Source organism: Prionailurus viverrinus, chromosome B2 (genome assembly GCF_022837055.1).
Source record: "Prionailurus viverrinus isolate Anna chromosome B2, UM_Priviv_1.0, whole genome shotgun sequence".
Classification (NCBI taxonomy): Eukaryota; Metazoa; Chordata; class Mammalia; order Carnivora; family Felidae; genus Prionailurus; species Prionailurus viverrinus.
The window spans coordinates 99,315,914-99,332,247 of NC_062565.1; the positions used below are offsets into that span (position 1 = coordinate 99,315,914).

The 16,334-nt window shown below is 40.0% G+C and overlaps 1 protein-coding gene across 4 annotated transcripts in view; it reads left to right on the forward strand.

Moving 5' to 3' along the window:
* The window catches only part of FIG4 (FIG4 phosphoinositide 5-phosphatase), a 134,308-nt gene that overhangs the window by 82,433 nt on the left and 35,541 nt on the right, over positions 1–16,334 (forward strand). For all 4 annotated transcript variants that reach the window (XR_007152207.1, XM_047858994.1, XM_047858996.1 and 1 more), the window contains exons 20-22: positions 1,463–1,658; positions 3,951–4,033; positions 8,620–8,706. Coding sequence is in view for 3 of the 4 variants with exons in the window: in XM_047858994.1 (XP_047714950.1) it covers positions 1,463–1,658; positions 3,951–4,033; positions 8,620–8,706 (366 nt within the window). In the remaining variant the exon portion in view is untranslated. The remainder of the gene's footprint in view (positions 1–1,462; positions 1,659–3,950; positions 4,034–8,619; positions 8,707–16,334) is intronic.

The following is a 16,334-nucleotide window of genomic DNA, read 5'->3' on the forward strand; positions in this document are numbered from 1 at the left end:
CTATAAATAACTCAGTGTCCTCTGTTTCCCACGACATAAAATACTTAGGTAAAAAATTTCTATTCGTTTTCTTGTATTTTTGTTGGCATCCCAAGGAACTATTAAAGCAAATATGTTCAGGTAGAGAAATTAATACATATTCTGTGTATTACTGTACCATTGTTCTGGAGAAGACTATTTATTTACATCTTCATGCTTAGAAACTGGAGTGAAATGTGATGTGTTCTAGCATAAGAATCTGTCACTACTGCCACTGACCTGAATAACCCCAGTGATAAGATTTTTTCTAGACTCTGACCAGAAACCCTGGCCAGACTGTAGATACTGAGTCCTAATTGTATTTGGGAGTGTGAATGGGATCCTGGTTGGATTTTAGCTACGTGTGGTTTATGCAGTGGGATATATATTACTACTTCCTGATACACCATTTCTGTGGCTTAAATATGTGGTCTTAAATTGCTGTATGCTAAGCCTTAGACCAGAAACTAAGGAATTTAAAAGAAATGTCCTCAGGAGTCAGGATTCAAAAAGTTCCTGGAACAAATACATAAATGACCAGCTACATTACTGCATAGCACAGAAATACCATTGACTTTTAATTTTTACTTGGCAGAAAGTCAGAAACTGGTTTATTTTCTATAACATGTAACCCATGGTCAGATAGTATTTCCTTTTCTTTTCCTAAAACATTTCCAAATATTATGATATTTTAAGTCTTTTGTAGAGTATTTTTTGAAGAGTGAAATATTAAGTATTTTTCATTAAAGCCAAAAATATTACAATAAAATATTATCTGAGTTTAAAAAAAATAGTATTCTTACCACTCTCATGTTTGGAACTGAAAGTAAATACTTTCATAATTCTGAGTTTTTTGGGTTTTTTTTTTTTCATCTACTCCCTACTATTAGAAGGAATGTCTAGCAAATATAGTTATTTACTAACAATACAAAGACTAAAATTTAGTTTGTGTTCATCAGTTGCTCATTACTATGGTACAAATCATCGGCTGGTGCTATGATTGATAAAAATCATATAAGGGAAGGAAATTTACATGGATTTGGCTATTGACCTTTTCTTGAAGCTTTTACAGGTTACAGATAACATTACTAATATCCCAAACTTATGGTTTTCTATTATTGTACCACAAATTTTGAAAGTGTTAGTTTCAGTTACCAAAGGAAGGCACAGTAACCAAGTGGTGAGAAGACTTTTCTGCACTGGTTTACACCCACTTACTGGTTTATTTTCTGAATTTATAACAGGGCTTAACTTCATAGAAGGTCAGTACATGTACGTGGTAAAATGCTAAGGTTTTCTCTTAATCACAACTTGAATCCAAAAACTGGTTTTTCACAGCCATTTTCTTGTGCTTCTCTAGCACTAGGATTTTGGACAGTCATGCATAGTGAGTGTCAAAGGATCGATTTAAAGATGCTTTATGTCAATATTCATCTTTTTAAAGGAACAAAAGCAATAGAGAAGAAGCTGTGTTACAGCGGAAAACAGCAGCCAGTGCCCCGCCACCCCCCAGCGAGGAGGCTGTGTCCAGCAGCTCTGAGGATGACTCTGGGACCGACCGGGAAGAAGAGGGCTCTGTGTCTCAGCGCTCCACTCCAGTGAAGATGACCGACACGGGAGACAGTACCAAAGTGACTGAGGTGTGCAAGAGATGAGCTTGTGTGGTCTGGCATTAGGCTCTAGAGAATGATCTCTAAAATTCTACTTTCTGTTAAAAGACTTAGAGTCAGAAAAGGCCACATGCACACCATTCTAATATGTGGTGTTTGAGGCACTTCCAGAGATGAATATTTTTTTTTTGTTATTATTGAAGTATAGTTGACATACAATGTTTATTAACTTTAGGTATACAATATAATGATTTCACAATTCTGTACATTATGCAGTGTTCACCATGGTAAGTGTAGTCACCATCTGTAACCATACGACAATATTATTGACTGTATTCCCTGTGCTGTACTTTTCATCTCTGTGAGTTATTTGTTTTATAACTGGAAGTTTGTATCCCTTAATCTCCTTTACTATTTCTCATGTATTTCTATTACTCTTGCCCCTACACCTTCTCCTCTGGCAAGGTCCAGTTTTTTTTTTTCTGTATTTATGAGTCTGTTTCTGTTTACTTGTTTGTTAGATTCCACATATAAGTGAAATCATATGTTATTTCTCTTTCTCTGTCTGACATATTTCACTTTGTATAATACCCTTGAAATCCATCCATTTTGTTGAAAATGCCAGAAATCTCATTCTGATATTCCACTGTGTGTGTGTGTGTGTGTGTGTGTGTGTGTGTGTGTGTGTATACATACATACAAATACATACTTCATCTTTCATATCCATATATCTATTGATGGACACTTAGGTTGCTTCCTGTCTTGGCTATTGTAAATACTACTGCAGTAAACATAAGAGTGCATATATATCTTTTGAATTTGAATTGTTTTGGAGTTTTTGTTAGGTAAATATTCAGTAGTGGAATTACTGTATCATATGGCATTTCTATTTTTGATTTTTTGAGGAACTCCATACTGTACAATTTACGTTCCCACCAGCAGGGTATGATGGTTCCCTTTTCTCCACATCCTCACCAACACTTGTTATTTCTTGTCTTTTTGTTACTAGCCATTCTGACTGGTGTGAGGTGATATTATGGTTTAGGTATGCATTTCCCTGATGCTGAGTGATGAGTGACGTTGAGCATCTTTTCATGTGTCTGTTGGCCATCTGGATGTCTTCTTTAGAAGAATGTTTATTAAGGTCCTCTGCTCATCTTTTAATTGACTCGTTTGTTTTTTGGGTGTTGTAGATGTTCTTTACATATTTTGGATATTAACCTGTTGTTGGATATATCTTCTCTTATTCAGCAAGTTGCCTTTTCATTTTGTTGATGGTTTCCTTTGCTGTGCAAAAGGTTTTTATTTTGGTGGAGTCCCAATAGTCTATTTCTGCTTTTGTTTCTCTTGTCTGAGGGGACCTATCCATAAATATGTTGCTAAGGCTGATGCCGAAGAGATTACTGCCTGTGTTTTCTTTTAGGAGTTTTATGCATTCAGGTCTCACATTTTGGTAATTAAGGGATGAATACATTTAGCATAGATGTTATTGAAATGGTTTCATTGTGAAACCGGTATTTTTGCTCCCATGTATAACAGCAAATTTCTTATCACTTCAGAATTTTTTAAGAGAATCCGGTCTCATTTTGAGCAGCACATCCACTTGAGGTCCATTCATTTCCTCACTCAGCACATTGCTGGAATGTAGGGTTTGGACCTGAGCCTCACAATCTTTGCCTAGCCCTAGTGGGAAATTCACCTGCTCAATTTGACATTACCAATACAAGGGAACATAAGGGAAAGTAAACTACAAAAGAACCAAATCTAGCTTTAGGGACATGCAATTTCCAAAAATAGCCAAAAGTCGTAGAGATAGATATGGCAAATAAAGTGTGATAAGAACTGAATTCATTATTCTGGGAGTTGGCAAACTACAGCCAACTGTCAAAATCCAGTGTACTGCCTGTTTTTGTGAATAAAGTTTGATTGGAACCCAGCCACGTGTGTTTGTTTGCATGTTGTGTCTGGCGGCCTTTGTACTGTGCAGCAGAATTGGGTAGTTGCAGCAGACTGCCATGACCCAAAGAACCTAAAATATTTACCCTCTGGCCCTTTGCAGAAAAAGTTTTCTAATTCCTGCATTATACCAAAGAAACTAGTAATTATTTAATAGCTTTTGACCCTAAAACAAAGTTATTTTTAGTGAACTGAAATCAGATTTTTAAAAAACCATTAACTGAGAAGTTTAATGAATAGATTGAAGAAATACTGTGATTACTTTTGTGGGAAATCTCACAGGTTCATTTTCTTTACCTTTGGAAATAATTATTATGCTAGATGTCTAAAAATTCTGCCTTGTTCCTTGTCATTTTTAACCCCAGAATGTGGTCCAGCCCATGAAAGAAGTATATGGAATTAACCTCTCAGATGGTCTCTCAGAAGAAGATCTCTCCATTTATTCAAGGTAAACTACTTTCATGTAGAAATTAAGAAAATATGCAAATGTATTATTACAATAACATATCTAGTCTAACTTCTAATAAATGAAATTGGTGGGTGGCTCAGTCAGTTGAGCGTCTGACTTCAGCTCAGGTCACTACCTCGCAGTTCATGAGTTCGAGTTCCGCATCAGGCTGTGTGCTGATGGCTCGGAGCCTGGAGCCTGCTTCAGATTCTGTGCCTCCCTCTCTCTCTTCCCCTCCCTGACTCACACTCTGTCTCTCTGTCTCTCTCTCTCTCAAAAACAAATAAATAAACATTAAAAAAAGTGAAATTGGTAATACAGAAGGAAATGAATTCCACTTGCAATGTAGTGTTTAGGAGGTCAAATTCTGAAACACTGGTTTCTATTTGGAGTTAAAGGACCTACTACTGCCTGAGACTCTCAGTGCCCTAAATGATAAAAATTTACGACGTGTCCATGCATTTTCACTGCCCATATATAAGCTGCAAACTGAAGTGCACATACATTTCTCTATTCTTGCATTAGCAAAGTCCCAAGATCAGGTCCTTCTTAGAAAATGAACCTAGGATATTGACGATTGTGGATCTTGCATTTGCGTTAGCTCTAGAGTGCTGGTGGGAGTGGTGGCTGAGGAGGAAGAAGGAAGTGGTGATATAAGGGTGTCAAGTCAGAATGTTCTAGACCTTTTTTAGGCAGACTAAGCTGAAAGAGTCATCACAAACCCTGAGATCATGACCTGAACTGAAATCAAGAGTCAGACGCTTAACCGACTAAGCTACACAGGCACCCCAGCTTTCCATTCTTTTTTAAGAAGAGTATTTCATTTGCTGAATCCATAAAACTGGAAACTGACAGCTTTTTACTTCAAACTAGTAAGATTGGCTATATAATATGTAAAATATAAAATATAAACCAGTAAGATCAGCTACATAATATGTGAAACATAAGAATGCACAGCATTTCTTAACTACAAAAGCACTGGTACGACTCTGCATTACCATCTTGACAGAAGCCAACTTAGCCATTCAGAATTCAGCCACACTCTTCTCAGCCCTGGACACACAGGTGCACAGTCCCTTATCCATCACAGCTGTCCCTACAACATAGGTGAATTCCAGCATATGAAGTGAGCCTTTATAAGCAACATGGTCTGGAAGAATGAATTATCTGGGGTTCGTGACTGCATAATATGACTTTGCTTACTGCAGACAGTATGAGTGTCAGGGACTGAACTTATGGCTCACATTAATTGAGCAAAAAAGAAAGTGTCTCGTGCTTCAGGTGTGACTTTTGCTTGGAGCCTTTGTAGCGCAGACTGCCTCTGAAGCCCACTTTTCGTCCTCCTTTCTCTGGGAGTGAGATACAACCCTGTTCAGCCATAGTATTCCTGGGAAACAGTCTAAGAAGGGCACAAGGGTAGGCCCATAGGGAAAGGATTACTGCAGGGGAGGAAGGAATCCATGTCCTGGAATAAGATTCTGTGTTTGATATCCTGAAGATCAACATCTCCTCCTTTGATTTGTGTAACACTTTGCAGTGTTTTATTGTTCGTTAGACAACTCTGTAGTAGGCTGAGAAGATATTATTATCCCTCTTTAGAAGCTAACAGCATGGAAAGTGCCACTCAATGACTTATTCAGGAGATCTTCCCTGTGCTTTGTGGGTATCTGTGATTTTAGACTGTGTAGCCCTCTTTATTTTCTTGATAATATCAACTGCCCCTGCTTATGATGTAGACCTAGGGGGAAGGGGAGAAACAGAGGTCTGGTCATCTCTTCCCCTCTGTATGAGTAACCCTTGACCGTGGGCAGACTGCCCCTACTGGGGGCATGGGCATCTTCCATCTCTGTCTGTTGTGGGCATTGCTATGGCAGAGGAAGCCTCCCTCCATCAGTATCTGGGGGGTGGTGGCCAAGGATGTTCAGGAACTTTTTGCCCCAGCCAGGTTTTGGGTGTCTCTATTGTTATTATTATTATTATTATTGTTATTATTATTATTGGTTTCAGAAATAGAATATAGTGATTTATCACTTACATATAATACCCAGTGCTCATCCCAGCAAGTGCCCTCCTTAATGCCCATTGCCCATTTAGCCCATCCCTCCACTCCCCTCCCCTCCAGCAACCATAAGTTTGTTCTCTGTATTTAAGAGTCTCTTATGGCTTGCCTCCCTCTCTGTTTTATCTTATTTTTCCTCCCCTTCCCCTATGTTCATCTGTTTTGTTTCTTAAATTCCACATATGAGTGAAATCATATGATATTTATCTTCCTCTGACGGACTTATTTCGCTAAACATAATACACTCTATTTCCATCCACGATGTTGCAAATGGCAAGATTTCATTCTTTCTGTCAGGGGCTCTGGGGTCTGTTAATGCCTCCTCTGATCCAGATGGCAGAGCTTCAAGGGCAGGGCGAGAGCCCATGTAGTTCTTGCCTAAATTGGCCTAAAAAAGTTCTGCCTTCTCCCACTGCAGTTCTGCAACCAGTGGGCTAGTATCCACCAGAGACTGTGCATGTAAAGACAGTGCTCTGGCCTGGCCTGCCTGTCACAGCTCCCATCTGGGCAACCACAGAACAGTGTGGGGAAGGGGGGGAGGCAGCTGGAACTGGAGCCAACAGCCTGTCTTCTAGCTTCCTGCTCTCCTGCCTGTTTTTCCTACATTTGGTCTCAACCACCTTCAAACTCCTGAAGATTTCTTGGTTTTATAGTTTTGTTCTAATTGCTTAGCCCTGTTCTCTATGCCTTCCTTTGCCCTCAGCTTTCTGATATCTTTGGTGTGTTATCTTAACCAGGCCTGGAAGTTTTCTGCTTGCCTCCCCAAGCCTCAGGCCCGTGCCAAATCTTTTGTTTCTTTGTTTTTGTTTTTGTTTTGTGTTGGTTTTTTTTGTTTGTTTTTTATTATGAAATTTATTGTCAAACTGGTTTCCATACAACACCCAGTGCTCATCCCAACAGGTGCCCTCCCGACTGCTCACTACCCACTTTCCCCTCCCTCCCACCCCCATCAACCCTCAGTTTATTTTCAGTTTTTAAGAGTCTCTTATGTTTTGAGGGAGCCTAATCTTTTTAAAAACAAATTCTGACAGTGATTGTGTACATGATTAGGTAAGGTTAAAGTTCTGTACAAATAACAGGTATCATGTGACATTCTTCCCCCAAAATGAATCAAAAATCTTTACTTGCTGAAGATAAAAGTAAGTTATTTAAAAGTTTTCCAGTAGCATGTAATGATTTAGTTCGTAATTGTTAGTTCTGCAGTACTTTTCTTGACCTTCAAAAAAAGCTAATAAAAATTTAATTGTAGGGGCGCCTGGGTGGCGCAGTCGGTTAAGCGTCCGACTTCAGCCAGGTCACGATCTCGCGGTCCGTGAGTTCGAGCCCCGCGTCGGGCTCTGGGATGGCTCAGAGCCTGTAGCCTGTTTCCGATTCTGTGTTTCCCTCTCTCTCTGCCCCTCCCCCGTTCATGCTCTGTCTCTCTCTGTCCCAAAAATAAATAAACGTTGAAAAAAAAAATTTTTTTTTTTAAATTTAATTGTAAAAGTATCAATAATCAGAAAAAAATTTATATGATATATATATTTTTTTGAGAGAGTGCAAGCAGGGAAGAGGGGCAGAGGGAGAGAGAGAGACTCTCAAGCAGGCTCTATGCTCAGTGTGGAGCCCGATTCAGGGCCTGATCCCACGATCCTGAAATCATGACCTGAGCCGAAATAAAGAGTCAGACACTCAACCCACTGTGCCACCCAGGGGCCCTAAAAGAAAATGTTTTAAACAGTAGAAAAGTGGGAAGCCCTTTCATCATGTGCCCTAACCTTCCAGGGGCACATTAGAACAAAACTACAAGCCATGTCCCTGAGGGGAACATGAAGGCATGTAGCACAGATCACACTAGGACAGGTGTGCACTTGAGAAATAGTAGGTGGTCCTTGACCCATCAGCCCATTGGCCCATTGCTAGGTAGCCTCCTATCCTATGGAGCTGGCTGGGGGCACTTCCCTGTGACTCTTAGCTTCAAGCCTGGATTAGTGCTGTTCCAGTCTCCTCTAAGGAGGGGTGGTGTGGCAGTGAGGCTCAGCAGGTGGTCTCCTCAGTCCCTTCCTTCACAGTTCAAAGTATCTTAAGAGGGGCTGGAGTACACTTGGGGATTCTTGTGGTCCTGTGGAAACAGAATCCACATGCTAGGTTTTCAACAGTGTCCCTGCTTTGGGAGATGGATCCCTGGCCTGATCCTGCTCTTCCCTTGTCATTTGTCTCACTGCAAATACCTCCCCTTGTGTTCCCAGCTTCCTGCTGCAGTCACCCTTAGGTAAGTGAGGCCCTGAAAGATCATCTTCCTGGCTTCAGGAACACATTTAAGTAAATTGGGACACAGAATTCTTCTTCCTTCATTTGTAACAAACCCACTGTAAAATCGGGTACCCGTTTGTAATTACAGTCTTATGCTACATAGGGCACTCGTGTGTGCTTTTCTGAAATAAGCATACTACTGTCATTTGAAAGCTCATACCATTTTGTGTAATCTACTGAATTTATTGCAAATAGTTCCTTCTTTAGCTTACTTTTTATCCATTGTAATTTGTAGATTTGTTCAGCTGGGTCAGAGTCAACATAAACAAGACAAGAGCAGCCAGCAACTCTGTTCCAGGTGCCCAGATGGAGTTATAAAACTGTAAGTACTAGATTAGACCTTTAAAGAATCTTTGTATTCATGCCATTCATAGTACTTTTTTAAAAGACTTTTTAAGAAACTATTCAGTCTTACCACTATAAGCACTAAAGCATCTCTTCCTGGCGTGTTACCCAGGGAAAACTGGGTAGCTGTGGGCATGGGGAAGAGACTGACAGCTTTGACTTGAAATGTACCCTTTGGAGGTGGGATTGGAGTTGGTGGAAGCTTCCCTCCATAAACTCTGCTCTCCAGTGGGTAGAGGTGGGATGACAAAATAGCGCCGCCCCTGAAGACAGGCTCCTCAGGAGCAGTGATGGGTTTGTCATTTCTGCTCAATATCCCCACTGGTTCTAATAACTTTGCTGTAAGTTAAACAGGTGTTTAGTAAATTCTTAAACAGAATCAGGTTCACATCCTGGATCACAGCTCTGTTACTTCTTCTTGGTTTTTTTTGTTGTTTTTTTTTTTTTTCTCACCTTGATTAAGTTTGTGTGGCTCAGTTTCCTCATCTGCAAAATGGGATGGTAATACTCTGTAGGAGAGTGGTAGGCTTAAACACAATAATGCATTCAACGTACCGAGAACAATATCTGGTAAAAAGTTCTCAGTAAGTTGAGACCATCTTCATGTTCATCATTATCATCTGCTTGTTGGGACCAAACAAAGCAAAGGTTATGACCGGGAGAGGCTCCTAAAGCCATCTGCTCAGTTGAGTTTCTTCTAGAAAATGAGTCACTGTGGATATTAAATGACGTAGTATACGTGAGGTGTCTAGATTAGTGTCTGACATATAGCTGACATTTAGCAAATGTTCTGTTCCCTTTTCCTAGAGCAACTTTATCAGTTTGTTTAATAAATTATTTGATAATACTGATTGCCTAACTTCTCTGTGTACTGCATCTGCATGTTCTTGATTGATAGTTAAGAGGCTGTTATAATAATTTCAGGCAAAGACTGGTGGCTGGGAAGACTTAGGAAATGGAATAGATTTGGGGAATGTTTAGGAGGTGAAATGAGACATTGATACTAACTTGTCATGGAGGGAGAGAAAGATGGCCTTTTCCAGAATGGCCCTTAGATTTTTTGGTTTGTATAACAGGTTTGCTTGCTTGCTTGCTTGATACATTTATTCATTTAGCAGCTAGGTATTGACTACACCTATGTTAGAATCATTCAAAGCTTTCATTTACTAGCTAAGGAGTGCTATAGGAGAATCCAGTTTGCATTTAAAGTAGCATCAGAGTGGCCATGTTTAGGAGGCAGTTGGGTCAACTGATCTGGAACTTCTGGGGATGTAAATGGTGATGGTCATTTCCTTCTGGGGATGTACATGCATATGGGTGATAATTAAAGCCAGTGGCTATGGATGAGGCCACCTAGGAAAAGAGAATAGAGTCTCTTATGGTTTGTCTCCCTCCCTCTGTGTAACTTTTTTCTCCCCTTCCCCTTCCCCATGGTCTTCTGTTAAGTTTCTCAGGATCTACATATGAGTGAAAACATACGGTATCTGTCTTTCTCTGCCTGATTTATTTCACTTAGCATAATACCCTCCAGTACCAGCCACGTTGCTGCAAACAGCCAGATTTCATTCTTTCTCATTGCCAAGTAGTATTCCATTGTGTATATAAACCACATCTTCTTTATCCACCATAAGAAACTCTTAAATACTGAGAAAAAACTGAGGGTTGATGGGGGGTGGGGGAGAGGGGAAAGTGGGTGATGGGCATTGAGGAAGGCACCTGTTGGGATGAGCACTGGGTGTTGTATGGAAACCAACTTGACAATAAATTGTATTTAATATAAAAAAAGTAATGTATGCAAAAATAAAATAAATAAGCTGACCAAAAAAAAGAGAGAATAGAGTGAGAAAAGGTCTTCTATCGAGTCTTGAGGGGATCTAACAGCTGAGACAGAGAGAAAACTCCAGAGGAGGCAGAGATGGCTAATCAGAGAAGGGGAGGGAATGACACAGTGTTTATCACATCCTTATCAAGGGCTACTTATCCCTTCCTTCTCTCCCCTGTCACTATTTTTTTTTCTCTTTTTTCCCTCTTTTAAAAAAGAAAAAAAAAAAAAACAACATACAAACCCCTATTAATTTAGAGACTGTTTTTCTTTCTTAAGTCTAATTAGCTTAAGGAAGTTTGGGCTCCCAAATGAATTGATGTAGATGTGGCCCAAAAAGGAAAGTGTTTAAATGTGTTAGTAAAAGAATAGACTCTGTTAATGAAATTTATTATACAAATTGATTGTTCCATTAATGATATGGCACAACTTGGGAGAAAAAGATGAAATGAATATAGCTTTCAAAATAAAAGTATTTTGTGTTTTTTCTTCAATATTGCATCTCAGTTGGTCTTGCAGTTATTACTTTTAAATGCTTTTCTGAAAATATTTAGTATTTGTTTGTCTGAGTCATAGCCCATATGAAAACCTTGTGGATCTAGAGTTTTGTTTTGTTTTTTGACCTTTTCCACTTAATTAGTAAAGAATCTAACATGAGTGTCTTTTTGCACAGTACCTTCAACAGGATAACAGAGAGCCCGATAGGTTCCGCCTTGTGTTGTCATGGCAACTGCCCAAGAGGGTTGTTGTTTGGGAGTGTACGTGTCTTTGTGTGTGTCCATGGGTGCCTGCTGTAAATTGAAGTTCTCTAACTAGGTTCTTAAAATGTCAACTATTCATTTTTAGAGTTCTAAAGCTATGCCAAAACCAAGAGCAATTAGATTTATATGAGATTATTGAAGTTCTCACCTTGTTTTAGGTTCTAGTATATTTTAAAACAGTAATAATTTTAAGTTTATATTCATCTTCAGATAATTTGCAGTCTTACCACTTTTTCTTGAAATGTTGAGGCAAACCAGTATTCCCTTGCGAAATGTGAGGTAAATACAACACCAAATAGAAGAATTACTGACAGTAAACAACTGGCAAGGAGCCAGTATAGCAGGAGGCCCTGAGACAGAGGTGCAGAAATTTGGGTGGAGGAGCTGGACACTTTCACCCAAGGTTCTGGGCACATTTCTTAGAAGTAGATGTTAACTCCAAACTGGTCAGTGTTCTACACTGTTAGCCCAATACTCAAAGCTGTATTTCGTTTGAGTGTGACCCCTCCCTTCAACTCCTACCACTCCTTGAGTGTATGGGTGGTGACTAGGGGGAAGTGACATGAGCCAACATTTACTGACACTCAGCATGTGATGGGCATTGTTCTATGCACCTTTACCTGAATTAACTCAGTTCTCACAGTAACCCTATGAAGTAGATCTTTCTATCATCTTCATTTTACAGATGGGGAAACTGAAGCACAGAGAAGTTATGTAGCTTGCTCAAGGTCTAACAGCTAGCAAGGGGAAGAACCAGGCAGGATTCAAACCCAGACAGGCTGACTCCCCATCTCTAAGCTATAAATGCCTACTGTTACCAGCTGCTTTTATAACCACTGTGGTAGGAATACTGAGTAATTAGTGTGGACAGCCCTCACTTTGATCTTCTTACATCATCTGGGTTTGTAGACACCTCTGTATGCAGACATAATGTCTCTGCTCTGTTAATCTTGAATTTTGTTTTAATATTTAAATATAGTATTTAAAATAATATACCTTTATTCTTTCCCAGTACCCAGCATATTGTCCCTAATGCAGACATGCTTCTTGGACAAGCATACTTTGCTTGACTTACATTATGGCATGGAGGTCATTTAGTCACCATAGGAACAGCCACTGCTGCTGTTCACGATGACCGCTACCCTACTAGGTTCTAACTTTCTAGAGGGAAGCCCATCTTCGCGTCCCCTGTTGCGCCCAGAATACTTTGTTAAATTGTGTGCTCAGTAAATATTTGTTGAAATGTACTGAATCTCGTTCCCATTCCCTCCCATTTCTGCCAGAATCTGTATGAGGCCCCCTGAGCATCCCTGCCCATAAACCACCTCACCACCATCTCCCTGGTTTTCAGCCACACTCCCAGTGGCTCCTTTCTCCCCACATCCTTGAACATTCTTTACTTTTTCCACTATTCTCTTTCCTGCTCATAAGCCCTTTGCCCTCCTGTACTTCTTTGTTCCCTTCTGATAGAAGAAAAAAGTTAAGCACATGAGATTTTCAGCTTTTTTCCCCCTCTATCCTGTTTCCCCTTGCACCCGGGACCAAATGCAGAGTGAAAAGACCCGAGTGGAAGGACTGGCTGTGCCAGGGCAGGGAAGAGGTGTTGTGTGGCCCTGAAGTGATTCACTGCATTCATGCAAGACCAACCTGTTCTCGTTTTACACTCCTACCAGTTCTCTGGGAGTTTTTAACCAAGCAACAAATGCCAATCAGTGTAGGTTAAAAGGAACATGAACACACATATTATTAGTGCCTGCTATTCTGTGGCCTACCTATTCCAGGAAGATGTCTCACTCGTTTAGAAATTACCTCTAAGAATTTGTTCAAAATATAAGACCTAGAGTTTGGATAAATGCTGCCCAACTTACGTTTCTTCCAACACAGGATAGGCTGAAATGTAATATAAGGTAAATCAGTGTGCTTACTCTTTCAGAACCATCAGGTTGAATTTATTCCCTAAGTCCACGTCATAATAAGAAGCATTTACTGACCTGATGGTGAATGCCCACAGGTAAGGGTTTCTATTAGGGAAGGGCTTCACAAATCGCAGGGTACTTTCATCTCATCACATTTTCCCACTGATGAGATGAACATGACACAGTGGCCATGATTAATTCAGCTTTGTTTTCTTTTCGTGACTCGTTTTCAATGCTGTGTTCCCTATGTACGAGTCACTCTCTGGGGTCCCCCCGCACTGATTTCATCTAGTCCTCTGCAGACAGTGCTCTGGTCTCTGTGCTGCAGGCTAGTAAGTATTTCTACCTTCATGGGTAACTCTTGTTATCTTTCCTAAACACCCGTAGTACAGTCTCTAAAGGTTTAAGGATTTAGCGCAGTTAGGAGGCAGTGATCAATGGTTAATCAGCTAATTCCCTCCACAGGCGAGAGATGAGAAATGACAACACTCCTCAGCCCGAGGAAACTAGTCTGTGACCTCTTCCTCACCCCAGAAATTACCGCGACAGTCTTTTTTCCTCTTTTGTTCTCTTCTTTTTCTTTACCCTCTTTGGCTTTTCCTTTTTACCTTTTCTATTTCTAGATGACCCCTTTCTGTTCACTCCTTCCCCTTCTGTTTCTTTTTACTTTAGCTTCTTCTCTCCCTCACCATCCTCTCTCCATCCCTCCTGAGTATTTTTAATTGTTTTTTCTTTGTAATACAGTAATCTCTCCAAAACAGAAGTTTCCCTCATGTAGTTCCCTCATATCAAACTGTAATTCTTGACTCATTAGTGAGCCATGAAGTTAATTGAGTGGGCCCCCACACAGTGAAATAAAATAAAACCAAGCTGAATCCAAAAGAGAGTTCCAGTGCATGGTGAAAAGTATAGTTGTCTTGTTTAGTGGCATTTTATTTCTCTGCATAAATAAGCTATATATTGGTTTGCTGTGCAAAGTGCATTTCTTATTGTAGGTAGCAGTCACAGGTTGGATTTATATGAATGCACCTTTTCTAGAACCACATGACTTAAAAAATTTAGCTCAGTTCCTGGCATGTAGGTATTTAATAAATGTTTGTTGATTGAATGAAAGTGTGTTTGAGTGATTTCTCTTGGGAATAATTAGAAACAGAAAAGAGAGGTCAGCAAGACAGAAGAGTCAGGAAGAGATGAGAGTATTCTGTGGTATATCCATCATAGGTAAAATAAATGCAGGCCTTGAAAAATATACTCTTGTTACTTAAAATGAATCGAGAGCTGGGATGGGCATGTAAGGGAAGGAAGTGGCAAGAAGCCAAAGCTGAAAGAACGGAAGAGCCATTAGATATTTAGATAAAATGAATGCCTCTTTATTGGAATATTACCTACAATAGCGTCTGCATACTATGTTAAGATGAACTTAATGGAGCAAGGTGAATTTGTTGAAACTTTCAGAGAGGGCTATCCTGGAAGGTTTCTAGCATATAAAGAATAATAAATGTAAATTTAATTGTAGGTACTTGAGTTATTAACTTAAGGTATCAAAATGCCTTTATTATATATTTTTTAAATGTTTATTTTTGAGAGACAGCAAGTGGGGGAGGGGCAGAGAGAAAAGGAGACAAAGACTCTGAAGCAGGCAGTGCAAGGTCAGTGCAGAGCCCTGCGTGGGGCTCAAATTCACAAAGTGAGATCATGATGTGAGGTGAAGTCAAAAGTTGGACGCTTGGACACTTAACCGACTGAGCCACCCAGGCACCCTTATGTATTTTTTAATTGTGCATATTACCTGTTTTATTTTGGTAACTCCCACTTATGGGGGCTTTCACAGGTTCACATGAAGTCTTAAGTACCCCCTTAACATGGGTTTTGTTGTCAGTTTCAGGAACATAGCTCTTGTGTAAGGTAAGGTATACGGACCTTATTCATAGGGTATCAAAGGCAGTAAATGACAGATATTTAATGCGTGCTCACCATGTGCCGGTTTGATGTTTGTGGTACACAGTTGAATGGGTTATAGTCCCTGCCTCTGAGGGTTTGCATTGACCTGTGGGTTGGTGATTCTAGGTGTTAGGGAGGTGCTATGAAGATGACAGCAGAGGAGACTTTGGGGGTGTACAGAAGAACCCAAATCAGACAGAGATTCTTAGGCAGGCTTTATTCTCAGGCTAAATTCTAAGGGAAAGATGGAGTTATTTGGCTGAAGAAGACAAAGAAGGCTTTGGGCAGAGGCTCAAGACCATGGACCACTTTTGGAGATCCAGACGTAATCTTATGTCTAATGCAAGGGGATTGTCACTGAGAGACATAACACAGGTAGAGACAAAATTAGGTGGAGGTGCTAAGTGAGAGACAGTGACCCTGGTCCTATAAGCTTGTTTTAACCAGGGGAGTGATAGGCTTATATTTGCATTTTAGAAAGGTCACTCTGGAAGTAAGCCTGGAGAATGGATTGGAGGCAGGGAGGTAAACAGCGTATCTGTCAGAAACATCAGGACAAGAAAATGATTGGAGTGTGCTATTGACAGCTGAAATAAAGAAGAGGGATTATTTTGCAAAGATGGAATCTATAGCATTTCATAAAACTTGGTGTAGTGGATTGGGTGTGAGGAACATGTGAGAGGCTGGCACTTTCTGGTGTGGTTGACTAGATCTGGGTTTCCAGGATGAAGATACATGACATCCTTAAGTTTGGGGGCTAAGGTTGCATTCATGACAGTAATAGCACATACAAGATGATTTGTCTGGGATTCATGAGGTTTTAGATTACAGAGATTAGATAAATTTAAGTTTGGGGGTTTTATTGCTCTTGAGTTAAAAAGCAAGTTAAATTTCTTTCTCTAAAGGGATCCGAGTGAAATAGTTTATTATACATGCTTTTAAAATTTGCTGGAGACCCATGTTCGGTTTAGAGGGGGAAAATACTTCAATTCCTGACAGAGATGAAGAATTTATTATGGCTTTAAATGTATGTTTAGTCTGTAAAACACAGTCTAATTTTTTACGTGAGCAAGCAGGTTAATCCTGGGGGGACAGATTTGGATATCTGATATGGCCATGTGAGGGGTATTACTCATTGGTTTTCTTAGCTCTGTATGCAGGAATC